The sequence below is a fragment of the Seriola aureovittata genome, chromosome 17 (genome assembly GCF_021018895.1).
Source record: "Seriola aureovittata isolate HTS-2021-v1 ecotype China chromosome 17, ASM2101889v1, whole genome shotgun sequence".
Lineage (NCBI taxonomy): Eukaryota > Metazoa > Chordata > Actinopteri > Carangiformes > Carangidae > Seriola > Seriola aureovittata.
In genome coordinates, this window is record NC_079380.1 from 5,203,364 (window position 1) to 5,218,783 (window position 15,420).

Genomic DNA, 15,420 nt, shown 5'->3' on the forward strand with positions numbered 1-15,420 from the left:
TTACTTATTAATATGCTCAAAGGAAGTCTGGAATATAATTTGCCATTTGTAATGGATAATATTTCAGGCAAAGATTTGTAGAAGGGGAGGAGCGACGGGCTTGGACGAGCAGCAGAGAGTGAGGAGTGAAAAGGTTCAAATGAAGCAGAGGAAAACAAAGAGTCATTGGGCTGCCATGGGTTTCTATTGTTTCTGTGGAAGTAGAGAGAGTGAATCCGTTAATCAAGGTGGCGGCGCTTCATTAGAGCCAGCGGAGGGATATACACAAGTCTCACCCAAGCAGCCCCAAGGGCAACAAGATTATGAAGATTTGATATATCTGCTGGGAGGCGAAACACGGTGGCTACATATCGAAAGCCAGGATTAGTTGCCTTTTCATTTCATCTCCTTTTTGGCCTGGCCTCGACCATGAGGCTAGAGCACGGGCACCGGGCTTCTCTGGCGCTCACCCTCAACTTTGTGGCGTTTGCTTTTGCCTTATCAGCGGTGACCACCAACTACTGGTGCGAGGGGACCAGGAAGGTGGCCAAACCCTTCTGCACAGGACCGCCTGTGAAAGTGAAGCAGTGGTTCTGCATCCGCTTCAACAGCTCCAACATCAATGACACCCGGCTGGTGCAGTACATCTTCGAGACCGGAGAGGAGAAGTTTCTGTTGAGGAAGTTCCACACGGGCATATTTTTCTCCTGTGAGCAGGCCGTTGACATGAACGGTAAGACCATTGACTATGAAGACTTTGAGCCTTTCAGCATTCAGTGTTCAAAGACAGGAAGTAACAATGGAGGAGGTACCTCTTGTTAAAATCTGCAGGTTATATAATATATAATGTCACCGCCTGGAGTCAGTCTGTTCATTGGTGAATACATATAAACATGTTTTATTGAAGGAAATTCATCCTTAAACCTTCCAGTTATATCAGGAAAAACTTGCCAAAAAACCTTTTAAAAGGGAAAGATGGAGGAAACCTCAAAGGCAGCGGAGGAGGGAATAGATTTTGTATGTAAATTACAGTAGCATAACTTTATTGACATGTCATGTAGAGACAAGGTGGGAAAACCATGTATAAGTGCTAACGTGGGGCTGTAGAACAGTACCTCATCTTTGTCTGAAAGAAATTTTTAAAACTGAGCCATGAATATATTCAGTGATTTACACGCAAACATATTGGGATAAAGTCACTTTACATGTAAAATAGTCAGTATTAGTTTTATTTCTTACACTTTATTTGTGCTGAATTTGTAGGTGTGTAAATTGTGAAATGAATGATTTTAACAGTCTAGATCTGTTATCATATTATGACTGATGATTTGTACATGTTTATGAGCACCTGGATCATTTTTTTGTATAATTTGGGTTCCTGGCAGCTTTACACTTTGTTAAACTGACAAAATCAGATGTCGGACTTGTAGATGAGATTGTGCTGTAAAAAACATCATGTATGTGGGGTAAGGACAGATTCAAAGGTGCTAAACAAAGAAAATCAACAAAAATGATTCATAATCAACCTGGACTCCAGATTCATTAACACTGAACCGCTGCAGCAGGTAACCACGAAAACGTCCTACATGTCCTACAAAAACATCAAATATACAGCCTCTTTTAAGAGCCAACAGTGAAGTACTCATTATGCAGCATAAGCCATTGCAGAATGAATGATTATATTTTTATATAATATATTTCAGAAGATGTATTTACATGCATTTAGTAGTGTGTGTTTAGATTGCAACTCAAAAAAACTCATCATAATTTGCTTTTTCATGACAGTATGGATGTAATTTGATCAGACTTGACTGGCAGTTTTTCAAACCAGTGAGACGAGCAGAGAGAAAAATGCTGCAGAATCACGTGGAGAAAAAACTACACAAAAAAAAAAACAACTTCAAACTTGTTTTGTACATAAAGGATCTCATTGCTCGAAGAAAGAAGCTGATTGAGGGAAATATGTTTTCAGGGCCTTTAAGTTTCCCCTGACTGATGATGTGCCCCTTAGCAACATAACACCACAGGAAACTGCAAGAGCTAAGAGTCTGTCATTTTAAATAAACAAATAAGAGAACATGCATATAACACGTCTCTGTGTGCATCTCAGGAAGTGTAATTATCATCTGAATGCAGAAAAGGTAAATGCATGATTCATACTCATCACACTGTAGTTTTTGTTAGATTTAGTTTTTTACACTGATAGCAAAGCTACTGTGAGGCAGAACCGGATTAAAACCATTTCTCAGAGCGTTGCATGCAAGCCGTCCCATTTGGTTTCATAAGCTCTGGTAATAAGGCTGAGTAAAATAAGTTTGTAAAAGGACTTGCATGCAATTTAGAGACAAGTTGTTTCATCTACTGACTTGATCAATATATGAAACTGCACTTATATATCACTTTTCTAGTCTTACCGGCCACTCAAAGTGCTTTACGATACTTGCCACATTCACCCATTCACTCACACATTCATACATCAGACCCATACACTGGTAGAACAGCCATCAGGGGCAATTTAAGGTTCAGTATCTTGCCCAAAAACACTTTGACATGTGAACTGGAGGAGCTGGAAACCACTAACCTTGTAATCAGTAGACGACCACACAGCTGCTGATTTCATCAGGTCAGGTATCATCTGATCTGATGAAATCACTTCACATCTCCAGCTGTGGCTGTTGACTGTCAATGTTTGTAAAAATCATTGGAATAATGCAGCTGAAGTGTTACCAAAAGTTAATTCTGTAACAATAACTTAATTTTACTGTATTTTTTTCTTCCGATCACAGGGTTTGACTGTCGAGACTTCTCAGAGATCGCACCAGAGCATGAAAGAGGTTGGTAAAATGACCGAAGCTGAAATTGTTGAACTATAAACAGATTTTTTTGTTTTAAAGACGGATTGTGTAATGCGTTCCTCAGCACAGGTAACACTGTTGGATGTTACAGTGCTAACATAGCTACCTAAATTTCAACATTTACTTTGACTTCAACCGTAGTCAAGGAAACAAGCTATTTTTAGTGTCCAGCATCAACCATCATCAAACATCTCTTCATCAACGCCAGAATATTTGCAGACATTATTCACTTCCCACTTGTTTTGATGGGTTATTTTGGCATAATATTAAACTGGTGATTGGCCAGTGGTGGTAGTAATTAAGTAAGTAATTAAGCATTTACTCAAGTACTGTACTTAAGTGCAATACTGAGGTATGCATACTTATTTCCTCATACTTATTAACCTACACTTGTAGTGTGAGATCTGAAGCATTCCATGTTTTCAACAACTCGCATTAGTAGCTGCTGTAAGGCTGGCTTAAACTCTGAGGGGGCCTGGGGCAAAGAGTTGCTGCTGGGCCCATGTGGACCCCCAGTACACACAGAAACCAGCACTTCAGAGATGAAATCATAAGTTGATTAATTGAATAGTTGGCTGCCAGATTGAGTGGCACTTTAGAAAATTCATTAATCATTTAATTTTTTTTTTTTTTTATATAAAGCAGAAAAAAATCATAATAAAATAAACTTTGTGTATATCTATAACATTAAACTGTTATATAATAATAAAGGTCTTAAAACTACAGTAAATAAATAAACAAACTCTGCAAGACCAGGGCCATAACAGTTCAGTAATGACGGGGTCCATCATAGCTGATATGATAAAAAAATTCTTAAACAGCACAACTAGTTGATATAAAGTAAACTTGAAGCTGTTGGGGCCCCATGGGAGTTGGGCTTGGGCCCCGGGGAAGTTGGGGTTGGTGATCCAGCTTTGGCTGCTGTCCTTATTTTATAAATCCGTCCAGTCCAGGCGATCAGATTCAGATCTCCAGACCTGAAAGGAGCAGACCTGTTGTACCCACATGCCTGTCTGCCGTCAGACAAGTGGGATTTATTCATCAGGGACCGGGTATTATGAGGACAACACAGCTCAATTCATATCTCCCTCCCTCCCTCCCTCCCTCCCTCCCTCCCTCTCTCTGTTTTCTTTGTTCCCAGGGGTCCTGTGGTTGTGTATCGTGGCTGAGAGTCTTTACCTCACCCTGCTCTTCACAGGGGGGGCTCTGATGACTCTGGAGCAGTGTCCCTGCTTCAGTATCATGAACAAACTGAAGCTCAGTGCCTTCGCTGCCTTGTGCACTGCCCTGTCAGGTAACACTGCAGAAGAAGCTCTGGTCTTTTATGTCAGTGTGTTTTTTTCACAAGTGGACGGCAGATTGACTGTGTGACTGTGTGACTTTGTGACGTGGGTGTATCTAATGTTTTTGGGTCACAGCAGCTGATGTCGACCTCCTCTTCTTGTGATAAAGCTGCTACTCGTAGAAATCCCGTGGTGGGTGTGATTGGAGTTACAGTTATACAAACGTTGCTCTAAGGCAGAAATAATCTGCTTGGTATAGGGTAACCCCAGTGGGTGTGGCCAGAGACCTGCAGTTTCTCTGGTTACATTAGACTGGATCAAATGCAAAAGACAGGATCATCAGTTCGTTTGTTGGCCTCCTGAACCAACAAGTTTACAAATGTACACTTGTCGTCCTAGTCTACAGGTGTCCAAGTAAAGGATCCTGCTGATGTTTTAAATTCATGAAACCACCTGAATTATATTTAAAAAAAAAAAAAAAAAAACATCATTGTGCTTGCAATATAAATTTAGATTTTTTTTCTTTATTATAATTAAGTAAAATATATAGATAGTTTACTTAACTGCTGAAATTTGACAATATTTTATAAAATATTAAAGAGGAAATAGGTGATTAATTAAATTGGATTTTTGTAGAAACAGTGATTACTTGATAAGTCAGTTTTTTAATGTTTTGTCTTTAAATTATGCATAAAGAAATACATCTTTATACTGGCAATAACTGATTTTTTATTTAGAGATTGGGTGCATCGTAAACAAGTTGTGAACACAACACTGACATATCATCACTGTTTAAATCAACAAGTCCTCCAACCTTAACAGCCATACAGGTCGTTGGTGCCTACCTTCTGATACGACCTGTATGAGCACTTCCTGAATTAATGCTCCCATGGCATGGTTTGCTGCTGAGCAGGTAGTGGACAGTGGCTTTATAAGAGCTTTTTCTCTGAGCTGCTGCTGTGGCCAAAAACAACACTATGGGAGCAGAACAGTGAAGCTGTGCTCCGGACAGAGAAACAATGAGCTCAAACTCACTATAAAACTATAAAGCCGAGTGGAGCTGCTGACTCACCTGGTAATTCTGGTAATGCAAACCCTTTTCACATTTTTCACATTTGATACACTTTTATTGTAAAGTATTAATTAGAGCTGCTTAAGTAAATGAATTAGATTTGGCGTTTAATGACCATTAAAGGGGCCGCTTAATAATTAAAATTCTAAATGTTGCATCTAGTGAATAAAGAGACCTGCTGTGTCTTTTAAGTACGGTTAAAACAAACTGTGAACATTGACTCCAGATTATGTAACATCTGAAAGAGGAACTAACACATTCTTCCCTTACAAATGGAAAATGAAATTTATTGGCAATGAAATGCACCTTTGCTCCATTCACTACATTCAATACACTGTGTTTTAACATTCACTATCACCCTGTAATTATCACTTGTGACCGCTGTTTAGCTAAAGTTACACAGAGTTGCTTTAATGCAAAAGACAAACCAGGTATGAGACAGAATATGAAAGAAGAGAAGAATAATAAAAATGTAAACTTAAAGGCTTTAAAGATTATTTCATTTAACAATTTAAAGTAGGTTATTAATCATTATAGACAAATGCATTATTGCAAATCATACCAATCATATCATAACTTGTTAAAAATGCGTCAGTTAACAGATGATTAATTACTGAAAATAGTTTCTAGTGTTTCACTGCAGCCAGGGATGATTTTTGCCTCTGAGACAGCTCAAAGAGCGTTTCAGAGTTTCACACTGAAGCCTGAGGATGGCCCAACAAATCCAGCTGGTGCCATATGTTAAAAAGGTTTTTGTAATAATGTCTATGGTCTTAAAGCCCAGTTATCCTTCCTCAACTGTGCTTGTAATGCTCTGCAACAAATAAGCTGCAATTTATTAAAAAAAAAAAAAACTCCCTTCCAAAACAAAATGTATGTTCGAAATAGAAAAACGTGTCTTTAGTAGATGTATTTGCCTTGGTTTTATTCAAAGACAAAAAGAAAATCTGTTCTCTGACAAGAAATCTGTAGTAAACATGGAGACGTATTTTGCATGAAGACATCTGTGCTGTAAGAGAGCAGAGGAGCAGGGCAGCAGGTCAGGCAGCACCAGTGAGCACACAGCAGTTAACTGTACTGTGTCCACTCGCTGCCTCGGAGGATTTGCTGGTTTGTGCACTAATCGGATTGGAGCCGGGGCAGTGGTTTCGGGCTGTGCCAAGACCTGACCAGAGGAGCTCCCTCCCTGCCGCCCCCTCTATTCCCCCATCCCCTGACTCCCATCCCCCCCTGTTGTTAGGAGTTAATCCCAAGAAAAGCAGCTGTGGAGGGGCAGACTGCTGGATGCGAGAGGGCCAGGATGTGGCAGGGAGGTAACAGAGAGGCACAGCCCAGTTCACCTCACACAGAGAATATCTGAATATCAAACATCACAGTTTTTTAAGGGACTGAAGATAAAGTGAGAGATTGTTTCAGGCTCCAACACTGTGTCTGCAGACCAAACTGTCAGGGAATATTTGTTCCTTAAATATCTCACTTTCCATTTGTTTGCGAACAAACAACTGCATTAACAGCATATTTTGATAAGAAAGACGTGTAATGGAAAAAGGATAGGATAGGATTTCCTATGTACATTTTACTTCAGAAAGAACACTGATGTGCTCTTGTCCTCAGGCCTTTGTGGGATGGTGGCCCACATGATGTTTACCACCATATTCCAGCTGGCTGTCGCTATGGGACCAGAAGACTGGAGGCCCAAGACCTGGGATTACAGCTGGTCTTATGTGTAAGCATGTTTTTTTTTTGTTTGTTTTTTTTTTTACATCTATTGAAAAATGCATCATCAAAGCCAAATGAAACAGTATATACTGTATATCCTTTGTGTTTGTTTTGACTTGTGAGCCAAAAGTGATGATGTCAGTGCTATGATTTCATTTTGATTGGTCCAGTACCTACAATAGTTCATAGACAGTTAAGCAGCTAGGTGACGATGTTGTTTAAGCCAAGCTCTCCATACGTTACTTCATGACTCCAGATGTTGTGATTAACAGAGTTACGTACGAGTGCTGATGTTACAGCTCGACCTCCTGCTGTAAGTTTTCACTGTCTGGTTATTCATCTCATCTGGATCCCTGACAGTTAACGCTGCCTAATCTCAGACTCCTGCTGCTTTCTCTAATGCAGGACGAACACAAACCGCGGCTGTGTCTGCAGCCACCCACTCGGTCTCTCATTCACTCCTCCTCATGCAATGCACACTGAATTGTAGTCAGCAGTGAATTGAGATTTCAGACATTTATCATCACATATCACTCAAATCATCATCATGTTTTATCACTCACATAATTTTCTCATCTATAGAATGCGGTGCATTGCATTTAGGGATTGTTAGCATAAGGAAGTGTACATCTCATGGACATTGTGGTGTTTTTTAGGCACTCAAATAAGATGGCGGACAGTAATGTAGTGCACTATGTGGTAAATGGGGAGTGGTTTCAGATGCAGCCTCAGTGTGTGAGAGCTGCCAGTGACTCAGCAGGTGCTGAAATAACATGAACTAAGATTAACATCTTAGTGTTAACATTAGTAAGCCAGGCTTACTAGCTCCCACTTTCCCAGTTAAACACAAACTTAACAGCAGGACAGGTCCACCCAAATCTGTAAAGATCTAAAGGGACAGATATCTGAAGTCACCAAGCGCTGTGTGGACTGCAAAAAGGAGGAAAACCGTGTTGTGTCAATGTTCCATGAAGGTTGTAATGTTCAGTTTTTATTCAAAATATTTTAGAAAGGTGTTGATTCAACTGTGGGATCATTTTTATAGTAACATTGGCTGTGTTATAATAGTATTTTTTAAGCACATGCACAAACCTTCGTTTTGTATGTGTATAGTTTTAGACGTGTTTTTTTTTAATTATTATTGTAAAGCTGCATTGTTTGCATGAACGGTGCTATATATATATATAAAGTTCATTCATTCATTCATTCATTTCAGAGGACTGACTTACTTTTAGCTTGGCCTACCTAATAAACTGATTATATTACTTATGCCTGATGAATCCTGTTGTTTACATTGCAGTAGCTGTTTTACACAGTTGTCATCAGGAAAGCTGTTCTTGCTCAACACTGCACCGATTCCAAAGATTTACACCTAAAAACATGGAAAATAAGTCCCAGGTCCTTTAACACTGAGAGCCAGCCCTCAAATGCCCCTGACTAAAGAATATTTTTCCGAAACTACTCTTTTGTTCACTCACTGGCTCACTTTATAGCAGATGCTCATTAGTTTCATCATTAGTGAGCAGTAAATTCAGATTTCTGACCCTCACTCATCATCATCAGTGACAAATGCAGTTTTAGAGAAACTAACTGTTTACTCTAATAGTGTCAAAAACACTATGTTATCCTCTATTTAAAATGATGCACAGGAGCGGCAGTGTCAGTTTACAGGTTACAAGAAAAATAGATTCAGATTCTTTACAAGTGTGCATAAAAAGCTTCCTCCATCAGCATCAGACTGACTTGAGTCTGACTCTGTTTTCTTCTCAGCTTAGCGTGGGGCTCTTTTGGCACCTGCATGGGTTCTGCGGTGACAGCTCTGAACAGGTACACGAAGACAATCATAGAGTTTAAATACAAGCGGCGGAACATCGAGAAGAGCCTGATGATCAAGCAGAAGATGATGGAGCTGGACTTTCCCGAGCAGGTGTGGGACATGTACCTGACGGCTGTGCCCACTGACGCAGAGGCACCGCTAGAACTGCCGGTGAACGGCCACAAGCCCTCCACAGGAACCACGTACGTGGTGGAAATGGACAATGTACCAGAACAACAAGGAGAGGCATACTGCTGAAGATGGAGTCATGATCCCTGTCCCTGTGCCCCACTGGCTGATTTCCTGGACCTAGATTGACTCTTGTTCTAGGATTTAAATTTCTAATTCAGGACAGTGTTTGTTTGTTTTGTGCCACACATCAAATGTGTGTCTGGGACGCCAGACCTCAGAATCTTTTTTTGGAAATAATGTAACATGGTCTGCTTTGACCCAACATGCTTTTCATCAAATCTTTCCATGCGATATTGTCTGTTGGAGGAAGGGAGGAGGGATCCCACCGTATTCACACTAAGCTGTGACCGTGTGCAGCGGCAGCTCGGATCCTTCATCTCTGTCTCAGACGTTTGGCCTTTTTAACCCAAGTTATAGATAAAATGTTACTTGTCTGTTGCTGTCGGTTGCTTGTCGGTCACCTGCTCAGTGGGAGGGACAACGGTCGGCCCGAAGCATCAGGGGCCCGCTGGATCAAAGTCTCTGGTTAAGGTGACTTAGTATGTCTTGTTGGAAACACAAATGACCACAAAGAGACACAAAACAGCCACAAGGAGACGCAAAGTGACTAGAAACATTGCAAGCGACTGTTTTATGTCTTTCAGTCTAGAGGTCGGTCTGTAGGGTTGGGGGGGTGGGGGTGGGAGGGGGCGGTCATTCAACATGTTTCTGTCTGAGGCCCTGTTGTTGTTGTTGTTGTTGTCTCAAAAAAGAACATTTCATTTGTCCAGAGCACCACTGTAAGTATTATACTGTTATTCAGGGACAGATGTGTGTGTGTGTGTTTGTGCTCGGTTCGTCACACAGCTCGTATTGGGCTGAGAAGATCAGCCAGGACTCGTTGCTCTGTAAATGAAAATTTACGGTACGTGCATATACAAGTCAATCTTAATTCACAGTTTTGATGGTGCTCACTGGGAATATCAACAAAATGCACCATTTGTATCCGGGCTTCGGTTCTGTCGCTGATTGTTTAGAATCTACTTTGTATTCAAATTTAAATCAGGAATTTGCTTTTCCTGTTTCCTCATTTTTCTTGAAACAGCTGTCGTCTTTGATGGTCACAGCTCTAACGACTTATCTGATGTTTTAATGGATGGTGAACATTTTCTCATTCGAGATATAAATCAAACGTTGATAGCACCAGGCCAAATGTCTTTAATGGAGTAAGACTGACATCTGTTGGAACGAAACTATATGATACATCTTGGATGGAATGGATTGGAATGGATGGTGTATCACTTAATCACGCTTGTCACTGAAGATGTAATGAAGATGCAAAAATAAAATATGAGTGTGCTTCTAACTGAATGGTTTGCTCCTGAAAACAAGGAGGAAGACAACTCGACCAAATTCACTTAAAACCTTTATTGTTAAAGTCAGAAGCTCAGTCACTACATCCTCCTGTAGCGGCTGATCTCTCATCATCTGGTTCCGCCCCCCTGCAGCCGACCGGATGCTGTGTTTTGCTCGAACGCTGCAGTCCCCTCTGCTGCTGTGGTGGCAGAACTAATCTCGTTAGGTGACGAGAATCCAAGATATACTGTGCTCGCCCAACATGTGCTGATTTCATCTGAGACTCTAGGCTCATGGTGAGGTCGTAGCTAAAGGAAAATTACAGTGTCTTATGACACCCCCTTACATTTTTTTAATCTCTATTTGTTCTTTCAGATTCAAAAGCCCAGGTGTGTTCTCTCTTCCTTTGAGATTAAAAAACAGAACTTTGGTCAGAGGATTGAAGTTTCATGGCCTTAATTTCAGGCAGTCAGACTAGATGCCCATAATGATAATTAACCTTTCATTTTGAACCTCCTAATACTTAAAAAAGAAAGGTTAATGCCTTAATTGTCAACAAACACAAAGTTCTACTCTGGCTAAATATTAGTCACAAAATTTGTCATAAAAAACGGTGCATACGTTGTCAATATTTCTAAACATTAAGCCTTGATTAACATTTTAATGTGTTGTCACAACACTGAATAATTAATAAATATTATCAAGTTTGTGAGAAAATATAACATATATACAGATACAAGATTAAAAAGAGCAATCTAATAAGAATAACGCACAAATTTGCTGGTTTCAGATCATCAAAATAAAATTGAATTATACTATGCCTGACTTTGACAGGTCTGATCAATTATTTCTATAATATGAAACTTCAGACAATTCCAGAGAAAAAGAATCATCACTCATAACTACAACATTTAACTGCACAGATCAACTAGTCGCTTTACATCATCCCTTTGGCCTCTAGTGTTGTACAGTGAGGTATGAGCTTGTAGTTGACTTGAGGTAGCAGTTCAGGCTATAGTTGGACAAATAAGCTGAAGTCAAGTGATGATGAGGTCCTTTAAATGTTGCAACGGGTGTTCCTCAATGTATTTCCTTATGTACCAACAGGAGACATGAGCCTTGAGGTTTTCTTCAACCAGATAGTCCATGGCAGCCTGTAAAAATACATTAAATAAATAAAAAAAAACATGTAATATTCCCATTCACTTTAATAGTAATGTGGTCTCAGACTTTTGGAGCCCACTGTATGTCTTGACACAACTGACTGACCGTCTAACACTCTTACCTGAGACAGCAGTGCAGCAACACCTTGGCCCCTGAACGTCTCTGGTACATAGGTCGACATTAGATCCACCTCCTTCTCCCCAGTGAATCTGTAGTTCAGCACCGCACATTCATGGGCCCCTGTGGACAGGGAACACAACTTTACACTAAATTTAAAATCGGTGGGATCCAGCTCCACCTCAAGCTGCTGCTTACATCTGTGTCACTATTAACAATGTCATGTGTGTGTGTATGTATGTATGTATGTGTGTGTGTGTGTGTGTGTGTGTGTATTTATGTATATATATATATACAAACATATATATATATGACCCTGTTACCCTGTAACCATATGGGGGAAAAAGTAAATCAGGTGGATAGATAATTAATAAACAATACCAAGCTCCCTTCAGGAATACCTTTATTTAGACTGGCACTGCTTGCCTGCTACTACTGTAGCCAATTTGCCAAAACTGTACTGAAATGTGTTACTTTTGCTGGTAATAACAATGCCGAACTGTTAAGCGACTAGAAACAAATCATATAAAATACGAGTCATTCATATCGGTAGTGCAGCGGTTTACCACGGGCAAAGTAACTTTAAATGATCTGATTTTAAATGAAGTTTCGCTGAGCGTCTCTCCTGTAGAGAGTACGGCGTACGATGCAGAATTCATATACACGGCTGAAACGGTATATTAATATTCTCTGTGGAAATTAATCTCTCACGAAGAAATGTGTTGCCGGAGGCCGTGAGTGGACGCCGGGCTCTCTTACAGAATCTCTCCCGGCACTGGAGCGTCAGCTCAGGCTATATTTGCTTACCGGTTCCGCTGCCCGGTGTGACGGTGAAGCGCTGGTTCTGTCGGTCATGTTCCACCATCAACCTGCAGCTGGAGCTTAAAGTACTGAGTGTCGGAAAATACTTAACTCGGAGAGTTACAGCAGTGAGTCTGGAAAACATTTTTAAGTACATTTATACATGTCAGCATGTAGTAATTGTAGAGACTGTCCGCTAGAGGCGGATGCACACGAGACAATGATTAATAAATTCATGACCTTTACTTGACTTCTACACAGTGGTGTAACATTTTTTTTTGTTCTTCTTTGACCGTTTTCAGAGTTGTTAAATGCGATTATTACATTATTTCAGATCAAAACCTGTAAACAGCCAAACTACTGACCAATCAGATCACTGGAAAAACTGAGTAATAATTTCTACAGGATCCTGAAGGGAACAAAAGAGTTTACAATAAAGTGATGAATTATAACGAGCAGTAAACATTTATATAAATCGGTGGAATTGTTTTACAGTTTTCTGCTCTGTATGTTGACAGAAGCACTTCCTCTTTCACAGTTTCCTTGTGTTATCTCATCTATATCATTTGTTCAGTTTTATCTCAAAATCTTGTTTTTCTTTTTAGAGATACAAATCTCTTCTTCACAAGCACATTTTTTTTTTACAAATGCAAATGTTCACTTTCCAAGCTCAAAATCTTTTTGACTCTAATTTGAACTCCTACTCTTGGTGGTAGACAGGAGGGCATGCTGGATTCTGGAGCTGGATTCAACCACAACAGCTTGATTGTGGAGCTGGATACTACTTCTAAATGAACTATTGTAAAATGGTCGTATTTACCACTAAATTGTGCCAGCTAGAATTAAGCATAGGGGGAAAATAGGCTTTCATTTTCATTGGCACCAGTAAATGCTACTTAAACCACAATGTAAAGCTTAACTAGATGTACCTGATAAATTACCAACTGAGTTTGTTTTTTGAGTGTATATTAGTAATTATCAGTTGTATGCACAAGCTGCAAAGTGCTTCACTGGAAATAACTGGTTGATTTTTGTCCTCATCTGGGATCTGATACACCTGGTCAATTAATGATGCTCTTCAATAGTTTTCAGCCATAAGATTTAGACCGCCTGCCTAATATTGTGTAAGTCCCCCTTTCGCTGGCACAACAGCTCTGACCCATGGAGGCAAGACCTCTGAAGGTGTGTTGTGGTATCTGGCGCCAAGACGTTAGCAGCAGATCCTTCGAATCCTGTAAATTGCGAGGATGCGTCCAGCACATCCCACAGATGCTTGATTGGATTGAGATCCGGGGAATTTGGAGGCCAAGTCAACACCTTGAACTTGTTGTTCCTCTTGTTCTCTCTTTTTTAAAAATTTAAATCTATGACCGCTTTCTTGTGTCCTTTACTAGTTCAGTCTGCTGTAGAGTCACTGTGCTGAGCCAGTTGCCGTGGTAACAAGACTTTCAAACAGCCAGTGGTGTATAGGCAGGACTGATAGAGGAATGAATGAAAAGCAGAAGAGAGCAGTCAATGATTTCGTAGAGGAAATATTTTTCAAGTTATCAGCAACAAAAGAAAACCAATGTTTTCACAGTTTGAGATCTGCAGAGAAAATAAAGGACATGTGGGTCCACCAGGTGTCAGTATTCACACACTGATTTAGGATCAGATAAATTGTTGCAGCAACCATATCATTTGCTATTGTATAAATACTGGAACATTATTGTCCTCACTTCTATTGGATTTGAATAATCAAAGCTTTTTATTATATTAGCTTAAAATTATATTAAGCTAATTTATTTTATATTTGTCGATGTTTGCTTTGTCCATGGACAAACCTGTCAGGACCATGGACTGCTTCAGGTGACCTTTCATACCAAATATTACAAAGAAAATTGAAAAGCTCATTATTTAGTGAGAAATTTAGGCCTGTTACTAGTTTCATAACTAATTTATATCATAATTAATTTATCATTGTGTTGAAAGATTGCTATGGCGGGGTGTTTCCTACATTTATCCTAGTCCAAAATCTTGGTTTTGTGGCTGACATAAAGATGCTTCATAGAGGTGTGTGATCTGGAAGTGCAGTAAAGCCTTTACGCAGGATAAGTGGCAGAATACTCTGACACCAAGTCCACCCACAATAATTACATACAGACGCACAAAACAACACAAGAGAGCAGCAAACGAGCCATGATAAATAAAAAAATAACTTCCACATGTAATGAACAATCATGTTATAGGAGTTATTGATATAGATAAAGTAAGGTGCAGTCATAGATGGATTACTGAACAAGCCAACAAAGCACAGGCCCAGGGCCATTGGAGGGCACCCTGGGCTTCACAAAACCGCTACAAAGAGACACAAAATGTCAACAAACTATTTTGAGTCTGCAGGTATACAGGAGAGGGACCCATTATTTCATAGTCTGTTTGTCTGTCTGCGTGGCATTCAAAATGCCAATAACAAAGCATTAGATTTTAATTATCATTCATTGCAGCTTTTGAAATGTTAAGTTATTTATTGGTTTTATGCAAATTTACAGTAACACCACTATTCAGAGGAAAATATTCTATTTTTTACTGCATTGTAAACATGTACATGTACTTTGCAAAAGGTCATGTCTCAGATGTCTGAGTTGTTAGTAGGTCCAACAAAGAGACACTAGCCCTCTAAGCTTTCTCACATGGTTTCAGGTACAGTACAGTTATTTTGTGTCAGGTCTGCTCATAACTTTCATGTCACTGTACTGTACACTGTACAGTTGAGAGAGTGAATTAGGATTTATAGTGTAGTTGCCCTTTTCATTGGTTCACCACTTAAAAGCTGACTATCCAATCTCTAAAAATGTCTTTGCAGTGGGATTAACAGCTGTTATTTTCCACCTGTGAAAAATTGTATGCATGTGTGATGCCTCTTATTCTTTCTATTCAAAGTTTGTAATGTTTGTGATCAATGAAAGAACCTTGGGATATATGTTTCAGTATGGAGAGTAAATTTGCGGAATGGCTTAGAAACAGAAATGAAAGAGTGTAATACACATAATAGATTAAAAAAAAAAAAATTAAACATAAGATGATTAACAAATATAAGCGCATGAA

General features: G+C 39.6%; 2 protein-coding genes across 3 annotated transcripts; one reads left to right on the forward strand and one right to left on the reverse strand.

The window, feature by feature from the left end:
- Window positions 1-403: 403 nt before the first annotated feature.
- Window positions 404-10,199, forward strand: LOC130184564 (germ cell-specific gene 1-like protein). The gene is made up of 5 exons (XM_056400530.1): window positions 404-712; window positions 2,766-2,813; window positions 3,976-4,128; window positions 6,804-6,915; window positions 8,679-10,199. The coding sequence occupies exons 1-5, from the start codon at window positions 409-411 to the stop codon at window positions 8,980-8,982; spliced, it is 921 nt and encodes a 306-aa protein (XP_056256505.1). The 5' UTR covers window positions 404-408; the 3' UTR covers window positions 8,983-10,199.
- A 109-nt stretch (window positions 10,200-10,308) lies between these two features.
- Window positions 10,309-12,674, reverse strand: LOC130184563 (protein NATD1-like). 2 transcript variants are annotated; one of them, XM_056400529.1, is made up of 4 exons: window positions 12,574-12,674; window positions 12,340-12,467; window positions 11,537-11,655; window positions 10,309-11,405 (listed from the first exon to the last, which is right to left on the reverse strand). In XM_056400529.1, the coding sequence occupies exons 2-4, from the start codon at window positions 12,395-12,397 to the stop codon at window positions 11,289-11,291; spliced, it is 294 nt and encodes a 97-aa protein (XP_056256504.1). In that variant the 5' UTR covers window positions 12,398-12,467; window positions 12,574-12,674; the 3' UTR covers window positions 10,309-11,288. The 2 variants fall into 2 exon arrangements, with proteins under 2 accessions (XP_056256504.1, XP_056256503.1); XM_056400528.1 differs by lacking the exon at window positions 12,574-12,674 and having other exon boundaries at window positions 12,340-12,553.
- Between the last annotated feature and the right edge of the window lie 2,746 nt (window positions 12,675-15,420).